Genomic DNA, 17,276 nt, shown 5'->3' with positions numbered 1-17,276 from the left:
TACCAGTGCTAGATTGTCAGCTTTGTTTGACAAAGAGACCGCGATAACTCACGGGTCTGCTGCCCCAGTATGGCACTCGCTGGTGGCTACCACCCTGCACCGGAATGCTCCCGCATTCTGCCCGGCGGAGTCGACCCCGGTGACTGGTGCACTCATGTTGACGGTCTTGACGAACTCCTTATGATTCATTGCACAAAAGTTACCTTGTTGGTAGATGTCGATAGTTGCCCAAGCCATGTTTGCCGAGAAGAGAAGGGCTCCGCCGTCAATGTCAACCGTGCTGGCAATCGGTGCGAAATTACAGCCCGCGGCATCTGTTGAGGTGTGGCTCTGGCTCCATGTGTACCCAGGCTGAAACCAGCATTGGCGTTGATACCCTTGAGTGCCTCCCCAGCCACATCATCTGCGGAAGGACCCCCATCGATACCGATATTGAGGCTCTCCGAGGTGGTGATTTGGTTGCCCTTGGCGATGTTGCAGGTGCTCCCAATTCCGGCATCACACCAGATAGGGTCAATCACGCGCTGCCACGGCTGAGGTGCGGCTTGCCCAGTTGCAGTAACAGTCTGAGTGTAATGGAACAACGGCGGACAGTCTCGCTTCATATGAAGTGAGACTGGAAGAGGCTCAATTCCCATACGACGACGGTGGACATTGATCTCTGCGAGGCTGTACTCTCGCCCAACCTTGAGGCTACTGACTCCGCTGTCAGAGGACACGATACTGGTCGACCTGGTGGTAGAGCGAAACGGCTAGCAGCAGCAGTTGAGGTTACACCGCTGTAATACTAGTCGAGAGAACGTATTGTTGTAGACAGGAGATGATACAATGGCTAGATAACTACAAAGGATACAATGAGGACTACTATGTATAGCGTTCTCTAGCTCATGGATACGAATGGAACCTACATACGTTTGGTTCAAACCTACCTAGGTTCCGTTGGGACATACTCAGTCTGTCACACGACGGTGGAGCGACATGGTCCCAACGGTCAGTAAGGGACCAGAACACCGGACATCGACGATATCCACTCACCACCAAGCTTGCCAACCACTTACTGATAGCGGAAAAGCAATGACCCCATGACCTCAAGTGATACTTCGCTGCTGTGCGGCCACGAGTCAGCTAGTGAAAGTGCTGTAACGCTCTTGCGGCCACTGTCCAGTCAGTGCTTGTGCCTATGCACATCATTGACAGCCCGTAACATATCTGGTGTGTCCGAAAAAGGTACATCGATTCGCTTGATATGACCGCAGCATCAGGGAGTGTAATGAACAGTCTTGCTGACATGCTGACACTCGTCTTGATGTCACCAGTTGGTGTCTGTGACGGTCACATGGCACTCGCACTGCCACTTGGGTTGCTCAGTAGTCACACCTGTAGTCTGGTGCCTTGAGATGACACCTTGTGTTGCCTTCCCCCTTGTGCCAGCTGCCCAGGTCGCATGTTGAGGCGGGAGGTCAGCTAGTATTTAATAGACCATCTTTGGCTCCACACATCGGACCAGCCGCAGTAGATACAGTACCCACAACTCACCACAATGTCGGCCATATCCAGTTTCATTTCGGGGCCCACCACTGTGGCCCCAACCCAACCCGCCACCTCCGTCTCACCTACTGCAACATGGTCCTACGACCCGCCCACCAATTCGTCAAGTGGACAGTTCCCATCTGCGAGCTGGAACGGCACTATCCCTAGCAACCACACCGTCTGCGACACATCCTCCAACAACGTCACCGTCATATGCTGCGACTTGAACAATGGCACGATGCAGACGCACGACGGTTTCGTCATGTGTCTCTCCCCACTCACTCCTGGCCAGTGGGCCGCGTGCATGGTTGCTCATTTGGACAATCCTGCCATGGGCTATGATTGCCATAGTCCCAAAAATGACGCGGTGCGCCGCATTGGCAAAGTAGCTTTTCTCGGCCTCATCGCCAGTACGGCGATCTCGCTTCTGGCTGCCCTATGAAGTTTCCCAGTCCCTGCCGTTCGTCAAACACTGTCACGGGGTTGATGGAGCTGGAAAGCATCTTGGATGTATGTATGTTGCCGGTTACGCGGAGTGTCTGGTGCCTTCAATGTATCTCGATGGGCTCGGGTCAAGTCAGTGGCCAGTGAGTGTAGTGCTGCGGCAGTTCACCGTCTGTCGCGTTCTCCCCAAACCACCTGTATCGCCCGTGGTTGGCGGACAATCGCGTAGATAGCCCGTGCCCCAACACCTAAGACGGACCGCACCCCTGTGGGGATGTGGTCCGTTCTCGTCTTCCATTTGTTACGACATGCATGTTCACATGGCCGTAATGATGTCCGTTGCGCCGGACTATTTGTCTACTACCCTACCACTTTACGCTCCTAGAGGGAAGGAAACGCACTCTACTTGGCAAGGGCAGCCTGGAGGGCCTCGAAGACGTCAAGCTCAATCTTGGCCTCGGCCTTCTCGGCCTCGGGGGCGGACGAGGCAATGACCTTGTTGGCCTCGGCGAGGCCAGCACGGACAGCCTCAAGCGAGAACTGCTCAAGGGGGTAGGCCTCGACGGCGTTGATGGTGAGCGAGTTGTTGCCGTGGACAGTGGCGAAGCCGGTCGAGACTGCGAAGGGGTGTCAGAACAAGGTTGAAATGCAGTGCGATGGAGGAAAGAGTGTGCGGCTGCCACATTCCGCACGGCTGTCGGGCAACAGAAGTGTCACAACAAGATATCCCAGGCGCTTCGGCCAAATGTCAACGGCGAGAGTCGCAGTGCTCAGCACAGCTGGTCAAGGTTGAGGGTAATAACAACGAACCATTGTCTGTGCAATGATTTCCCGGACGTTTGTCTCTGCACCACAGCCGGAGTCTCGTCCGTTGAAGAGACTCTTGGCAGTCCTCCATGTCCACTTCTTCTACACTCACCGAACCACTTGTTGACCTTGCCACCCTCCTCGATGACCTCCACAACACCGGGGCGGAGAGCCTCGATCGAGGCAACGTGGTTGGCGAGGATACCCATGTCACCGGTCGAGGCGGGGATGTTGACCTGGGTGACACCCGAGGCCGAGTAGATGGCCTGCATTCGTTAGTCAAAATGTCCACTGAACACACACAGGACACGCAGGGACAGCACAGAGGCATAGAAGGTGCGCGCGGAGGCCAAAATCTCGGCGGTGACAATGGCAGAGAGTCTCGGGACGTCGCTGCCCCATCGTCCGAGATCGCGATTCAACGTTGGGGCGTGCGGCGTCGAGACCATCCCCCGGAATCGTTGGGCTCCTCCTCTTCTGGCCACGCGCATTCCTCTTCTTCTATGCCACCCTAATGCGTATCCCTGCGGCACACTTGTGTGTGTCCTATGTGTCGATAACCCACCTGGTGGGGGAGGACAAGCGAGAGCTTGAGCGCGCCGTCCGCGACGTCGGCGTAGGTCCTGCGCGCGACACGGGCGGCGGCGACCGAGCGGGTAGCGGCGCGGAAGGACGAGGTGAGGCGGAGGGCGGACATTTTCCTGCAAGAGCGTGAGCTGGAGTAGGGGATGGAGGGGTGCGTGGGGTTGCTGTGGACGCACGGAGATGAGTAGTGAGGGGTGGAGGAGGGTGGTCTCTGACAAGCTGCTAACCTCGAAGACGCTGCAGCACCCGCCAGCGCCCGCCTGCCAGCCAGCGAGCAGCCAGCCAGCCAGCGAGCGAGACCGCAGGGGTGCATACAGCCAAGGGCCCGACAGCCTGCGTCTTCCGAAATCCCGCGGCGAAAACGCGTGGCATCCCGGAGGGAATCGGTATCACTGACGAGGGGGATCTGCAATGACGTGTAAAAGAGGCAACTGTCGCTCGTTCAGGCACGGATTCTCGCGTGGCGAACTCTGAGATTTTGGATTGTGCATTTGCCGCTGAGTGCTGGGCTCATCGATCTCAGCAACACCCACACCCACAACCATGGCCCGCGGCTCAGCTTCAAAAGCCAAGGTCTTCACCGCGTCCTCGCAGGCCGGCTCCGGCAAGAAGCGCCGTTCCGGTGGCGGCGGCGCCAAGAAGGGCGGCGACAACCCCGACCCGTCCGAGGCCTACACCTTCATCCCAGCTCTGCCAAAGCGTCACCGGACCAGCGAGCACCAGCTGTCGCTCTCCCGCGAGGAGAGGGACGAGGGACCCAGACGTCCCAAGCAGGCCGACTCGGATGACGAGGCCATGGAGGCGCGCATCCGCAAAGTCGCCATGATGATTGCTGGCGACGACGGCGGCGAAGTGGAGGACGACGACGACGAGGACGTCGACTCGGATATTGCATGGGAGTCGGATGGCAGTGACGAGGAGCGCTGGGGAGAGGTCTTTCGTGATCTCAAGAAGGGCAAGGGTACCAAGGGCAGGGAGGTTGTCAAGAAGGTGGGTGCCCGGAAACGTTACGAGTCTGACCCATTTAGCCGTCCAAGCCCATTACCGTCAATCTTGACGAGACCGACGACGAGGAGAGCGACCCCGAGGTTGAGCGCAGCCCCAAGACTGCGTTCAAGTCGGCCTTCCCCGAGGAGGAGGAAGAAGACGATGATGAGGACGAGGACGAGGAAGACGACGAGGACGACGAGATGGACGACGACGATGAGGACTCTGAGGCGTTTGACGAGGACCCCGAGCTCCCGTCTGACCTCTCCGACGAGGACGACTCTGATGACGAGATGGACGGTTTGGACGCCTTTGCCGACTCGCTTGCGACCGCCGATCAGAAGAAGCGCAAGGCCGACTCGAACGACGACGAGGACAAGGGCAAGAAGCGACGAGTGCTGCCCGTCATGTCTGCCCCCGGTCTCGGTGACGGTGGCGACCTGGCATTGAAGAGCAAGACCAAGGTCGACCTTGCCTCTCTTATTGCCTCGGCACCTACCCTCGCCGGTGCCTCGTCTCTTCTCCCTACCAAGACGGAGAAGAAGTCGACTTCCGTGCTCAAGGGCGGTGTCCTCGCTGCCCCTCTCCCGACCGTTGTCCAGGAGCGTCTGGAGCGTGAGGCCGCGTACGAGAAGACCAAGGAGGAGGGTCAAAAGTGGTCTGGTGTCATGAAGCGCGTCAAGGAGGCTGAGCACCTGAGCTTCCCTCTGCAGGCCTCGGAGCGCGGTGGTGTCAAGGGTGCCGGCGAGGTTCTCGCCACCTTCAAGCCAGGAAACGAGCACGAGTCGGCCGTCCAGGCCCTCCTCTCCAAGGCCAACCTGACCGACGCCGGCGTCACTGCCGCCGAGGACAAGGCTCTGCAGGGCCAGGACCTTTCCATCGAGGAGATTGCCGCACGCCGTGCCGAGCTCCGTCACCAGCGTGAGCTCATGTTCCGTGCCGAGTCGCGTGCCAAGCGTGTCTCCAAGATCAAGAGCAAGACGTTCCGCAAGCTGGCGCGTAAGCGCGAGGCCCGTGCTCTCGACAAGAACGGCGAGCCGGAGATCAGCCTCGAGGACCTGGAACGCCTCGACCCCGAGGCCGCTGCTGAGGAGCGCGAGCGTCTGGAGCGTGACCGTGTGCGCGAGCGCGCCACCCTCCGTCACGGTGCTCGTACCGGCCGCTGGGCGGCTAACATTGGTGCCGACGCCGACGACGACGCACGCATGGCCAAGCTCGAGATGCTTGAGATGAAGGAGCGTCTGCAGCGCAAGATTCATGCCGCCGGCAGCGACAACGACAGCGAGGCTAGCGAGGAGAGCGGATCGGATGACGACGAGGACGCAATCAAGACGCGCGCGTTCAACCAGCTCGCGGCTCTTGACGCCAAGACCGCCGAGCTTCCTGCTGGCGGCAAGGGTCTCGCCAACATGGCCTTCATGCGCAAGGCGGCCGAGCGTGACCTTAAGAAGGTCAAGGAGGCCGAGGCAGCTCTTCGCGACGAGCTCAACGAGTTTGATGGCAGTGGAGACGAGTCGGGCGACGAGGTCCACGTGATGAAGGTTGGCGAGGGTCGTATGGTCTTCTCCGGTCCTACTCCCGGACCTGGTGCCGCTCCCGGCCCCGCTTCCACCACCTTTGGCGCCCAGGCCAAGGCCCAGTCTCCTACCCGCTCCCCTTCCCCCGCTCCTGCCCCTCAGCTCTTTGGCGCCAACCCGTGGCTTGACGAGTCAGCCTCTTCGGGCCCTTCGCGGAAACGCAACCTCGTCTCGACCTCGGCCGAGTCCAAGGCCGTCCGCGCGATCAAGAAGGCCGGCAAGGACAAGGCCGCCGCTGCCGACGACGAGGTTGTCGAGATCAGCCTCGACGTGTCTGCCAAGAAGGCACCCACCAAGGCCAACGGTGCGCCTGTCAAGTCGATTCTCAAGAAGAAGACTGCCACTCCCGCCGCCAAGGCCGCCGCGCACGACAGCGACAGCGACGGCAATGTCGACGAGGACCTGCTCCCCGTCTCGGGCGTCAAGGCATTCACGCAGCGCGAGCTTGTTGCCGAGGCGTTCGCTGGAGACAATGTGGTTGAGGACTTTGACGCCGAGAAGCGCCGTGCCATCGAGGCCGACGCCCCGACCGTCGAGGACACGACCCTTATTGGCTGGGGATCGTGGGGTGGCAAGGGTGTCAAGAAGAACAAGCGCAAGCCCAACCCCAAGTACCTCAAGACTGCGCCCGGTATCGCTCCCGAGGAGCGCAAGGACGCCGGCCGCGCCAACGTCATCATCACAGAAAAGAAGGACCGCAAGGCAGCAGCGTTCTTGCCCAAGGACTTGCCGTACCCGTACACTTCGGTGGCGCAGTACGAGGCCAGCTTTGCCAACCCCATTGGATCCGAGTTCAACTCGCGTGCCGGATTCCAGCGCGAGACTCTGCCGCGCGTCACAAAGAAGCCCGGAGCCATCATCGAGCCTATCCGCAAGCTCTTCTAAGCATAGAGACAGACAAGAGGGGGCGTGGTCTTGCGATGGGATGTACAGTAGCGCATTATTTCATGGCATTCGTGTGTTTTCATTTGAAACGAAAGGCGGTTGCGGTTGCATTTTCGGTATGCTGGTTTTCGCTCGTGGCACTTACACAAACTCACTGTTTTCTGGTCCATCTTCACCAGCAATGCCTGCTACGCTCCCAAAACGTCCAAAAACAATTCCTGGGATGCATAGAACCCAAAAATGATACGAGCTATGCTCGTACAAGCCTAGTATGGGGCTCGAACCCATGACATTTTGATGTCTTAAATAATAAGAGTCAAACTATCTACCGACTGATATAACCAGGCTTGATGTTTTGTGGCTGCCTCGTTTGGTTAGTAGACGAGCCAGTCGAGGATCACGTGATCCTTCTTCTGTTGATTGCCCGTCCTTCTGTTGATTGCTCGTCCTTATCTTGATTGCGCTTCTCACTCGTGTTTGCAGACTGCCCGTTGGCTTTGGCGCATTTCTGCACCCCTTGTGCAGCTATTCGACTGGCCACCCCGAGGTTAACGAGTCTCCTTTTGGTGCAGGAGCCATCCTTCGCCGGTCTGTTCCTCTGGCCGCCCCAAAGCCACGCCCGCCACGGCTGTCAAACAAGCGAAGGGTGCAAGATGATGCAGAGTTGTACAGTATGTGCTATATGATTGATTGTATCTACCAGTGCCCTCCTCTCGTCTACTTGTGCGACATCATCTGTGGGTGGAAGTACATGTCCTTGGGCGGCGTCCAGTCCTTGTCCCAGCTTCGGCTGTGACCCAGTCCCTCGTCGTCGGTCAAGTGCGCATACTCTACGTCCTCCTTGAGTGCGGCCAAGAGGTCGAGGGGGATATCAGGCGGGGTAAAAGAGACTTTGGTAGACTCAGAAATGTCAGAAATGTCGGCAGTTTGGACTGTCGCCTTGGGCGTGCGAGGCTTGGTAGCCTTTTTGGCCTTTGGTGGCGGCTGGTCGGGGAGGGGAGGCTGGCTGTCGAGCCACATCTTGGCGTTACGCGCCGATGTGCCTGCCTGAGCAACGAGGTAGCGCTTGTGGGCAGGGGAAGCGAGGTCGTCAAATATGCGCACGGGCGGGCCGGGGTCTGCCACACGGGGGAGTGGGTTGGGGAGCACGTCGGTGCCCAGCGATCCGCCAGTGATCTTGAGAACTTGGTCAATGTCGAGACTCTCTCCTGGAGAGAGAGCGGTCGGGTGCGACGGTGTCACGCACGTCATGTCCGTCTCCTTGCGGAGGACGTGGTCTACGTCCACAGCCGAGAAGAAGGCAATGCCCTGTGGCATGTCGTCCAGACCAAGGTTGTAGCAGAAGAGGGCACGAGTCCACGCGTTGGCGACCTGGAGGGCGAGCGCACATCGGTACTTGTCTTCCTCGACAGCGAGGGTAGCGCACTTCATCGTGTACTGAGATGAGGTAGCGCGCCTTGATGTCGTACTTGGCTGTAAGGTACTCCATCGCAGAGATGAGAAGGTGGAGGTAGTCGACACCCGACGACTGGACGACCCAGTTGATGCGCGAGGGCAGGTAGCTGTGACCTGCGTCCAGGAACGACTTGCGCAAAGCACGAGTCACGCCGCAACCAAGAGCCGGGGTCGTGGGGCGGTCCATGAGGGCAATGGATTCAAGCGTGTTGAAGAGGTAAGACTCGGAGCCACCATGCCAAATGTATCCGGCAGCGGCGACACCCTTGTTCTTGGAGCGGAAACGTCTTGTGGCCCTTGGTACGTTTGTACAGGTTGGTGGACAGCTGGTCGGCAGCCTCAGTGGTGAGGTTGCCGTCACCCTGGAGCAAAAGCTGGATGGCGTGGGGCTTGCCTGCACCATAAATACGCGAATAGTTGAACACCTTGGCCGCGTCACGCGAAATGGACAGAATGCTGGCAGTCTTGGAGTGCAGGTCCGTACCCGCCGACTTGGTGCCTTCAAGAGTCATCCACCCAATAGCCGTGGCGCCGTGGAGGCCAAACTGAGAGTCGCCCATGACACTCGAGATCCACAGCTCCTCCGAATCGACGTCGGCACCGACGATGGAGTAACCCTTGGGCGCGCGAACCATCGACTTGAGCTCGGAACCAACACGGTTCTTCTTGGCGTTTGATGCGGTAAGCCAGGTGGCCTCCACAGCACGCCGGGTGACGGTGCCCATCGTAATGACCTGGGGAAGGATCATACCCTGCTCGGCGCCATCCTTGAACACGACAAACTGGCCCATGATGCGCTCACGCGCAGAAATCCAGTACGAGCACAGGGCGTTCATGTTGGTCGCCGTCTTGGCCGCGCCGGCAAGCTGCTGATCCGGGTCATCGGCAAGGGCGCTTGAGAGCTCTCCCGACTCCATGGGTTTGAGGAACGCTTTCGATAGCGGGTTGCCGACATTGTTTCCCTCGCCATCCTTGTGCGGAAGGCGGAAGTATGCGTACTCTGTGTCCTCGGCAATCCGTTCGTCGCCAGCCACGGGCTTGAAGTGGACAGCCTTGACCTCGGCAAGGGACGAGTTGGTATCCTTGGAGACTTCCTCCTTGGGCACACGGTAGATCCACTTGTGCTCCTTGCTATATGCCAGAGGGTATCCCTGCCACTTCATGCGCAAAAGGAGGGGAGCAAGGGTCTTGCGCATTGTCAAGTCCAGCTCACCAAACTTTTGCTTCTTGCTCGTCGGGGATGCAGTGAGGTCCCAGAACCACTTTGGCCAAGTGCCATGAACAGCTTCCTTTTTGCGGGAGGCCGCGGTAGACTTCTTCGCGTCGCCAGTTGAAGTGGTCCAGTCCAACTGAGCACTCCAGCTGTCCTGGGATCCAGCCTTCCTGGTCTCCTCGGCAAGGGCAACGAGCTCGTCCTCGACATCCTTGATACCCTTGGTGAGCTTCTGGAGAAGCTCGGGATAAGGGCTCGTGAGGACACCCTTCTTAACGTCCTTGGCAATGGTGGCGCCAGTGAGCTTGGTGCGCTTGCTGGCTCCCATCAGGGAGCAGCGGAAGAATGCAAATTGCTCAGCCAATGGCTCCAGGGCGATTTCCCCAGGTCCAAGCTCGATAGGGGCGCCGTGGAGGTCGATGAAGTCGGGCATCGTGTCCCAAGGGACAGAGAAACACCAGCCATGTCCCTTGATCTGATACACGGGATAACCGTGACACGAAATCTTGAGGAGTAATGGGACAATGTCTCGCTGGAACTTGGCCTCCAAGACTGTGTCACGCTTGGCCGCAATAGGCTCGTACCATTGTGGTAACGTCGGCACAGTGCTGGCAGACGGAACTGGTTCAAGAGTAGACTCGGCGGCTTCAGTGGAAGCACCGGCGGGGTCCTCTCCAAAGCCGTCTGGCCATCGAGCATTCTTGGGCGACCAGTCAAGCTGCCTGGTCCAGGGGTCTTGGTCGTTTTGGCCTTCCCTCTTCAACCTATCGGCAAGGGTGCGGAGGGCCACGCGGACGTCCTCACGCAGGTCCTGGTACATGGATTCGGCAGCCTCCAGGTACTTGCCCCAGCTGTGGTCGACGGGCAGGAAGCTGTTACCCATGGAGAGGACACCTGCAAACGACGCAGGGTGTGGGCAGCTGGTAAGATAGAGCGGGAAGACGACCTTGTACACGTCGTGTGTGACCTTGACGTCGTTGGCGCAGTACTTTAGCAAGTCCTGGAGGTCGGGCCGCAGTTGAGACGCATGCTTGACCTTCTCGTCACCAAATGTGTCTCGGATACTCTTGTCCACCTCAATTCCACAGTGGAGTTTGGCCACGTCGGCAAGAGAGTTTACGCTGGTCGTCTCCTCCCAGGTCTGTACTTCGACTTGAGGATCACTTTCGTTGATGTTTGCTTTCCACTCTCGCAAGCTTTCTGATAAAAGCGCATCACCACTGCTGGCCGCCTCCTGTTGCAGCATGTCCATGGTGTCCAAGTCGTTCTTGATCTTGTCACGTTTGTTGTTCCGATGCTTGATCCAGGTCGGGCGCTGAACAGACGTGATGCCACGAGTGGCTACGTGAAGGGAGAGCGTATCAAGCCATCTGGTCGGTGTGCGGTCCAGAGAATACTCTTCCGCGACGCGCTGACGATCATAGCCAACGTTGTGACCGATAGCAATGGACGGGAGCTTGCTGTCGCCAAACAGCGGAACAAGAGTGCGGGCATGGTGCTCGTTCAAAGTCTTATCCCATTGAGGGCGCGGCTCTGCCTCCTCCGTCGGTGCCTCCTCAAAGATGTTTGGGCTCAACCAAGAGTACCAGGCGTTGGGACTGGCCGCGGTGGCCATAACGGGGTAAGGGGAGAGCTTATACAGCGTCTCCACGTCGAAGCACACCAGAGTCTCGCCACTCAGGTTGTCCACGGGCGTCACGCTGCCGTCTAGTCCATAGCGCACCCAACCTGGTCTGTCAACCGACCACTTCTCAGGTACAGGCGGAAGGTCTGCGTCGGCAAACTCCTTGGCCATGGAGCGGTATGGCTCGGCCGTGTGTGCTCCCACGGCATGAAAGTGCTCGCGAATGTTGTTTCCTTCCAGTGGTGGCAAATCAAACGAAATTTCAGGCAGCACGGCGGCTCCGACCGGAGACAGGCCATTGTCGGCGAGGTGACTCTTGGAAACGCTCAATAGGGCTGATGGTGCTGCAGGGAGTCGCTTGCCAGGGAAGATCTGTTCGTGCATGCGCTTGGAGAGCAGTTGCACACCGACCGGGTTGCGACGAAGTCCTGTCGCTGATGTTAGCTTGACGTCGGAGATCTATATCGCGAAGCTCACCTTGCTCGGTGACGATTTCCTGGGAAGAAGATTGCTCAACAAAGTCGTCAAACAACGCTGTCGAGAGCCCTTTCCTTCCCCTTGAGAGTCGGTAGTCGTCGGACAGCCTTGGAAGATCCCGGGACTGGCTGGCGGGGCTTGTCCAGTGGCGAGGAAGGTCCCTTCTCTGGAGCAAACGACGACGCAGCTGCCAAGATAGTCTCATCCTGGACCTTCTTGGATTTCGTAGTTTCGATGGCGGCGTTCATCTTCTTCAGCGCCATGTACTTGAACAAGGAAGGCAGCTTGGACGTGCGCATCTCACGAGCTGGCCACGGCGTCAGTGTCGCGCCACTCGCGACAATCAACAAATTCAAGGCTACTCACCGATGGCTTCCTTGTCATTGCCGCTGCCAGAATCTGCAAGCATCATGGCCTGCTCATAGTCTGACTTCTCAGACTTGCGATGCAAGTTCTCGGGGACGCCGAGGTCGCGCTTTGGTGTCACTGTTCGTGCCGTAATTGCGGATGGCGTGAAGGTGCGATGGTGAGGGAGCTGTGATGGAGGCAAGAGCGCCAATGTTGGCCGGCACCGTATCCTCGCTGGCCGGGTGAGGCGAGCGACCTGGAACAGGCTCGATGGCATTGTACGTGCCGCCTGTTGAAATATGGGTGGCAAGGACGAGAGCTGGATGAATGGAGCAGATGAATGGATGGTGGACTCAGAACATAATATTGGACCAGCCGGTCCAGTCACCTGGGGGGTCACTTGCTGCCAGAGTGACGGAAGCAAAATTAGTCAACAGCAATCGGTGGAGGTGCGAAGTCCAACACAATGACGACGGGCGGTGCCGGCAAAGGTCAACACACGCTGCTTCTCGGCGCAACATCGCTCTTCATCCATCTCCAACGCGCTCGCATCGCGCATTTCTACCGCCATGGGTATCTTCTCGTGGTTTTCAAAGGTTTGTTCTGCCGCTAGCTACAGGATCAATCCATGGCTGACAGAAAACAGCCCGGGCCGGCCGACTATGAAGGTGTCCTCGTGCGCCTCGCCACTGAAATCAATGAGGCCAAGCGGCATCTGTCCGAGGTGCGCCTGCGCGAGCGCCGCTTCTCCCTCTTTCTCAACGCATACGGTGTTGGCCTTTGGGCCATCTGGGTCGGATTGTGGTGGTTCCACAGCATCCCTTGGTCGCTTATCGGCTGGACCGAGGCGACCACGCAGGCTCGACTTGTTGGTGTGGCCGGAGTGATTGCCGGACCCATCGTGTAGGTAGAAGGATTGGAGTGATGGTGGGAGCACAGCAACTAATGACCACAGAATCTGGATTCTTAACCGCACTCTCTGGCTGATCTTCCGTCGTATCCGCACAAACGAGGGTACGTTTGTTGTGTTGACATTACGCGAGTCCTGACTGGCCAGAAACCCACCTTCGCATGCTACTTGTGAAGCAGCGCAAGCAGGTCGAAGAGATCAAGAAGATTACCAACTTTGACACGACCCGCAAGCTGCTCGAGCAGTATGATGCCGAGTTTCCCCCCAGCGTGAGCTATGAAGTTCAGGTCCAGCTAACGCAGCAGACCCCGCAACGCGGCCCCATCCAACCTTCAACTCCGTCTCCTGGCCACCAGGCGACTCCCAACTCTCCTTCTCCCGATGGCAAGCAGCGTAGCGCGCCCAACTCGCCTACTACGCCCGACGCTCCCAACGCACCCTCCATCCAGGTCCAACAAGGACCTCTTGGCACACCTCGCGCCCCCGGTCACCTCATTGGTGCGGGCGGCACCCCTGCTCAAGGCCGTGAGTTTCCTTGATCAGACGGCAACTGACCCAAAAGAGAGGACACCAGTCCCCGTCCCCCCTGGTATGACTCCAGAGCAAGCTGCCCTTTTCCAGATGCAGCTCCAGGCTATCCAACCTGTTCTCCCGACACCAGACAAGAAGTGGTATGACCGTCTCGCCGACTCGATTCTGGGAGACGACCCTTGTGAGTTCGCTTGTCCTCACAGTTTGGAATATATCTGGCCACGTACTGACATGTAATCCAGCTGAGCCTGCGCGTAGCAAGTACGCCCTCGTCTGTGCCGAGTGTTTCCGACACAACGGCCTCATCGGCAGCCAGTACGAGTGGGAGCGTCTGCGTGAGTCCCGCGTGAGTCTTGGCCCTTGCTGACCTCGCAGAATGGATCTGCCCAAGGTGTAACCACCTCAATCCCCCACCCCTCTCACGCATGCAAGAGGTCGCCAACGAGTCTTCCTCCTCGGCTCGTGAGGAATTCCCCACCCTCCCGGAAACCCCTTCCAAACCCGCCAAGCTGCCCGCTGCGGCACCCACCACCCCGGTCCAGAGGCCAGCAGCTCACTCCCACCACCTTCGCGCATCCCCTCGTCCCCGTCGCCAACTCGGCGAAAAGCTCACACCGCGCTCTTCCAGGCTCAGCACTGAAGTGTTCTCTGCCGCTGATGAGAGTGATGAGTCGGGCGAGGAGGACTTCCAAGAGACCGAGGCGATGGAGGTGGACAATTAGGGTGTGGGCCGTGAGACTATGGCTTCCTGGCTGTGAGGGGTGGATGCATCTCGTTTCTGGAAAGTGATGGGCGTGCGTAACCAACTGATCGACTAATGTCCATGCGGAAAATTCAAGAAACGGCCATATTAACCCACGTGCGGTACCTTCACCAACACGAACACCCACCCCCTCCCTCCTATCGATAACCCTCCCAGTGCGCACTGCCTCCCAAGCGAGCCCGACCGATATCCGCTTCAGCCCAAGCCTGCTTATCAACCGTCGTCAATCCTCCTCGCTTCTCGGCTGTCCGGGGGGGGGGGGGGGGCGTGTGCGACGTGCCGGTGTCGCGCACGGACAAGCGTGTGATTGCGCACCTCTCCCACCTCCGATCCTCCGAGGCGGCGCACCTCTCCTTCCTGGCACGGCAATTGACGGGGGAGGGGGAGGGGAGGGAGGGGCAAGTGGACGCAGTGCATTATGGAAGTGAGGTACACGCCGCTGCCGGCCCGCGGGGCGGACGAAAAGGTGCGGGAAGTGGGGGGATGGTCCACATGTCAGTCGCCACACTGCTCACACGACCACCTCCGTGAGCTGTTACTGGTCGTACGGAGAATGGTTGACCTGAAAGGCTTGGAATGGGGGCTTAGTCTAAGAGGTGAAAACTCGGTGGTGGCTGTGGGTGGCACGGGCAGAGTATGGCGCGGGTTTCGGACCGTTAGACATAAATAACGCGCACGAGTTGCGTGAGGCTCTCTTCTCGTCTGTCCACACCCATCCATCCGTCTGTCACTTGCTACACCTCACTCACTCACCTTCGATCGAGATGGGGGGTTTTTTTTTCCTTCTTCTTTCACCCTCGTTTACGTGACTCGTTCACACAAGGACCAGCTTCGCCAATACGTACCAACTGAAGTGCCAGATGCCGCCATTGGTTGTGCGCACCCTCCAGCGTTGTTGAGCAGTGGCATCAACCTCGGCCGATGGCCTGCCAGGTCTCTCATGGTGCGAAACACAGCGCAGCCGGGTTTGCCCCCCCAACGCTCAAAGTATGGCTCCTTGGGCTCTCCCAAGACCTCTCTCCGAGACCCCCCATCCGACGGCCAGTACAGCCCTCCCGGAACTGTATACCGGGTTGATAGTAAAGAAGGTGGCACCCCAACATGGCCTGTCAACTGCGTGTGCCGCAGCCTATTTTTGTGGCTGTTTCCCAGGCCCGGTCTGGCAAGGACGTCTTACGAAACAGGGAAGGACGGCAGAGCCGCCATCACGCCGTTAGCCGATGTTGAGCAGTAGTCTGCAGCACGAGCACATGGGGCATTGCTGTATGGCACATGGGCCTGTTGCTGCGTGCCTCATGTGAGCGGGTGAGTTTGGTGCGAGAAGATTGCGCTCAACACTCGCACGCCAGGGATGGCTCAGCGGCTGCGGCACTCAGTTCCAGCCGTTCCATCGCTACGAGAGCGTAGCTTGCCGCCATGTTGGTGCTTCTTCGGCTCGGAACTGATGGACTGGCGGACATTGTGAAGCCACTCTGTTGCGCCGACTCGCATGGACGCATGGCGGACAATGCCGACCCGTCTCGGCCCTATCCCGCTCAGCCAATACGCTGCCGGACATGGACGGCATGATGGCATTCCGCTGCCCTCATTTATCCGCCAAGCCCTTACTCTGCAACAGATCCTGGGACCTGGCCCAGGATAGTCTGCTGGACTCGGCGACCAACCATACTGATAGCTTCAGACATGTGTGTTCACGAGCCGACATGAGAGGCGTCGACTGGCTGGAGAGCCGGAGCTTTCGGTGGAAAAATGGTGGAAAAAAAAAAGTTTGACACAATTTTTCTGTTTTTGATGGCTCTTCCGCTAGCAGTCATATTCAGGTTTTGCTGTGGTGGCTGCCATGTGTGATCCATAGCAAGGACACGGCAGCGCTGCTCGTGTGCACCGCTACTGCTGGTCGTGTGCAGTGATCGTCCCTCGCTGCGCGTCGCCCAGACAGCATTGATAGCAGGTTATGCTCAGACAGGTTCCATTAATGCTCAGGCAGGTTCCATCCCATGCCCACGGCCCACGGCGAGGCTGGTGCGGCTAGGAATAACTCTGGCCAGGCTTCCACCGCTCGTGTACGCGGAGGGGCCGAATGTTGCCCCGGGTACCCGGGTTTGGAGGCAGAAGCCTGGTGGTGTCATGTCCGAAAGGGACCCGGACGGGGGGAGTTCCACTGCCAGGGCCTGTGGCGCTGGCACAGTGTAGTGTAAGCCACTGTTGGTCAAGGTAAGCGGGGGGGGGGGGCATGGAAGACCTTGTTCCTTGTTGCTCAAGAGCAGAAGGGTTTTGCTCGTTCAGACGCGTTCGTGTTCGGGCGAAAGGGGAGAAGGCGGGGGGAGGGCCGAGAGAGACCTCCAGGCAGGCCAGGCTGCCGTGCTTTGACGGGCCGCCCGAACCCTCTCTCACCCCCATCGGAGCCCGTCGCTGGCTGGATGACTAGCCTGGAATGCAAAAAGGACGTTGTCACCTGTGCGCCGCATGCGCCGCATTGGCTGACATGCGCGCGGGTTGCGGTAAACATGAGACGAATTCCTAATCATGGAGGGCATGGCGTGACGTTGTGCCGGTTATTCAAATTTGATTCCGCTAATGGGCCGGTTCTGATCTCTCTCCTCTTTTCCTGCGGCGGAGGAACGGACGGCGCGCCCGCTCTGGTCGTTCTCCTCGATGGCTGATGGGCCTGCCGCGAGGATCTTGTTCTCTGCCATCTCTGCCCACAGTCTGTCGCTTCACAACCCATCTCTCTCTCTTACTCGGCTCTCACATTCCTCTCTCTTCCATTCCCATTCCCATTCCCACATCGACCGTATCCGGTCCACTCAACCCGAACAGTCCATCTCCACGCAGACTGGTGATACGCAACTCTGGTATACACTGCCTTGGTACCACCACCCTCAAACTTGGTTCCGCCTTACTCCCATCCCAGAACCTGAGAGCCACACCGAGCCCATCCGCCGCCGCCGCCTCTCCGTCAGCACCAACCCGACGACAACGCGCTCTCGATTAGCTGTCGCTGTTGACTCGCTCAGCTTCCCACACCGCGTTTCCATCCAACCACTCCGCCATCCTCGGTCGCCACCACGTCTCGGATCCACTCCGTCTCTCACCGGCTTTCAGCAGCGCGCTCGTCAGCTGCGCGCCCCTTTGTGCAG

General features: G+C 58.8%; 6 protein-coding genes and 1 non-coding gene across 7 annotated transcripts; 3 read left to right on the top strand and 4 right to left on the bottom strand.

Annotated features, from left to right (window-relative positions):
- Positions 1-185: 185 nt before the first annotated feature.
- Positions 186-605, bottom strand: EHS24_006948 (uncharacterized protein; the record flags this gene model as incomplete). Its single annotated transcript, XM_028622334.1, has 1 exon — positions 186-605. One exon carries the CDS (start codon positions 603-605, stop codon positions 186-188), a length of 420 nt encoding a protein of 139 aa, XP_028477226.1.
- Positions 606-1,540: 935 nt separating this feature from the next.
- Positions 1,541-1,972, top strand: EHS24_006947 (uncharacterized protein; the record flags this gene model as incomplete). The annotated part of the gene is made up of 1 exon (XM_028622333.1): positions 1,541-1,972. One exon carries the CDS (start codon positions 1,541-1,543, stop codon positions 1,970-1,972), a length of 432 nt encoding a protein of 143 aa, XP_028477225.1.
- A 404-nt stretch (positions 1,973-2,376) lies between these two features.
- On the bottom strand, positions 2,377-3,478 carry ATP16 (delta subunit of the central stalk of mitochondrial F1F0 ATP synthase, atp16; the record flags this gene model as incomplete). Its single annotated transcript, XM_028622332.1, has 3 exons — positions 2,377-2,591; positions 2,894-3,047; positions 3,347-3,478. 3 exons carry the CDS (start codon positions 3,476-3,478, stop codon positions 2,377-2,379), a joined length of 501 nt encoding a protein of 166 aa, XP_028477224.1.
- A 431-nt stretch (positions 3,479-3,909) lies between these two features.
- EHS24_006945 (uncharacterized protein) lies at positions 3,910-6,815 on the top strand (the record flags this gene model as incomplete). The annotated part of the gene is made up of 2 exons (XM_028622331.1): positions 3,910-4,356; positions 4,395-6,815. 2 exons carry the CDS (start codon positions 3,910-3,912, stop codon positions 6,813-6,815), a joined length of 2,868 nt encoding a protein of 955 aa, XP_028477223.1.
- Positions 6,816-7,078: 263 nt separating this feature from the next.
- Positions 7,079-7,162, bottom strand: EHS24_006944. Its single transcript has one exon. It is a non-coding gene; the product is annotated as a tRNA-Lys (tRNA).
- A 370-nt stretch (positions 7,163-7,532) lies between these two features.
- On the bottom strand, positions 7,533-12,209 carry MIP1 (DNA-directed DNA polymerase gamma mip1; the record flags this gene model as incomplete). Its single annotated transcript, XM_028622330.1, has 6 exons — positions 7,533-8,186; positions 8,242-8,557; positions 8,583-11,535; positions 11,585-11,603; positions 11,689-11,891; positions 11,951-12,209. The coding sequence occupies 6 exons, from the start codon at positions 12,207-12,209 to the stop codon at positions 7,533-7,535; spliced, it is 4,404 nt and encodes a 1,467-aa protein (XP_028477222.1).
- Positions 12,210-12,501: 292 nt separating this feature from the next.
- On the top strand, positions 12,502-14,095 carry EHS24_006942 (uncharacterized protein; the record flags this gene model as incomplete). Its single annotated transcript, XM_028622329.1, has 8 exons — positions 12,502-12,528; positions 12,579-12,835; positions 12,888-12,946; positions 12,990-13,111; positions 13,148-13,367; positions 13,405-13,554; positions 13,616-13,708; positions 13,749-14,095. 8 exons carry the CDS (start codon positions 12,502-12,504, stop codon positions 14,093-14,095), a joined length of 1,275 nt encoding a protein of 424 aa, XP_028477221.1.
- Between the last annotated feature and the right edge of the window lie 3,181 nt (positions 14,096-17,276).

The sequence above is a fragment of the Apiotrichum porosum genome (genome assembly GCF_003942205.1).
Source record: "Apiotrichum porosum strain DSM 27194 chromosome Unknown scaffold_4, whole genome shotgun sequence".
NCBI classification, from domain to species: Eukaryota; Fungi; Basidiomycota; class Tremellomycetes; order Trichosporonales; family Trichosporonaceae; genus Apiotrichum; species Apiotrichum porosum.
The sequence above is the reverse complement of the archived record's forward strand: the minus strand, read 5'-3'. Positions and strand labels throughout refer to the sequence as shown.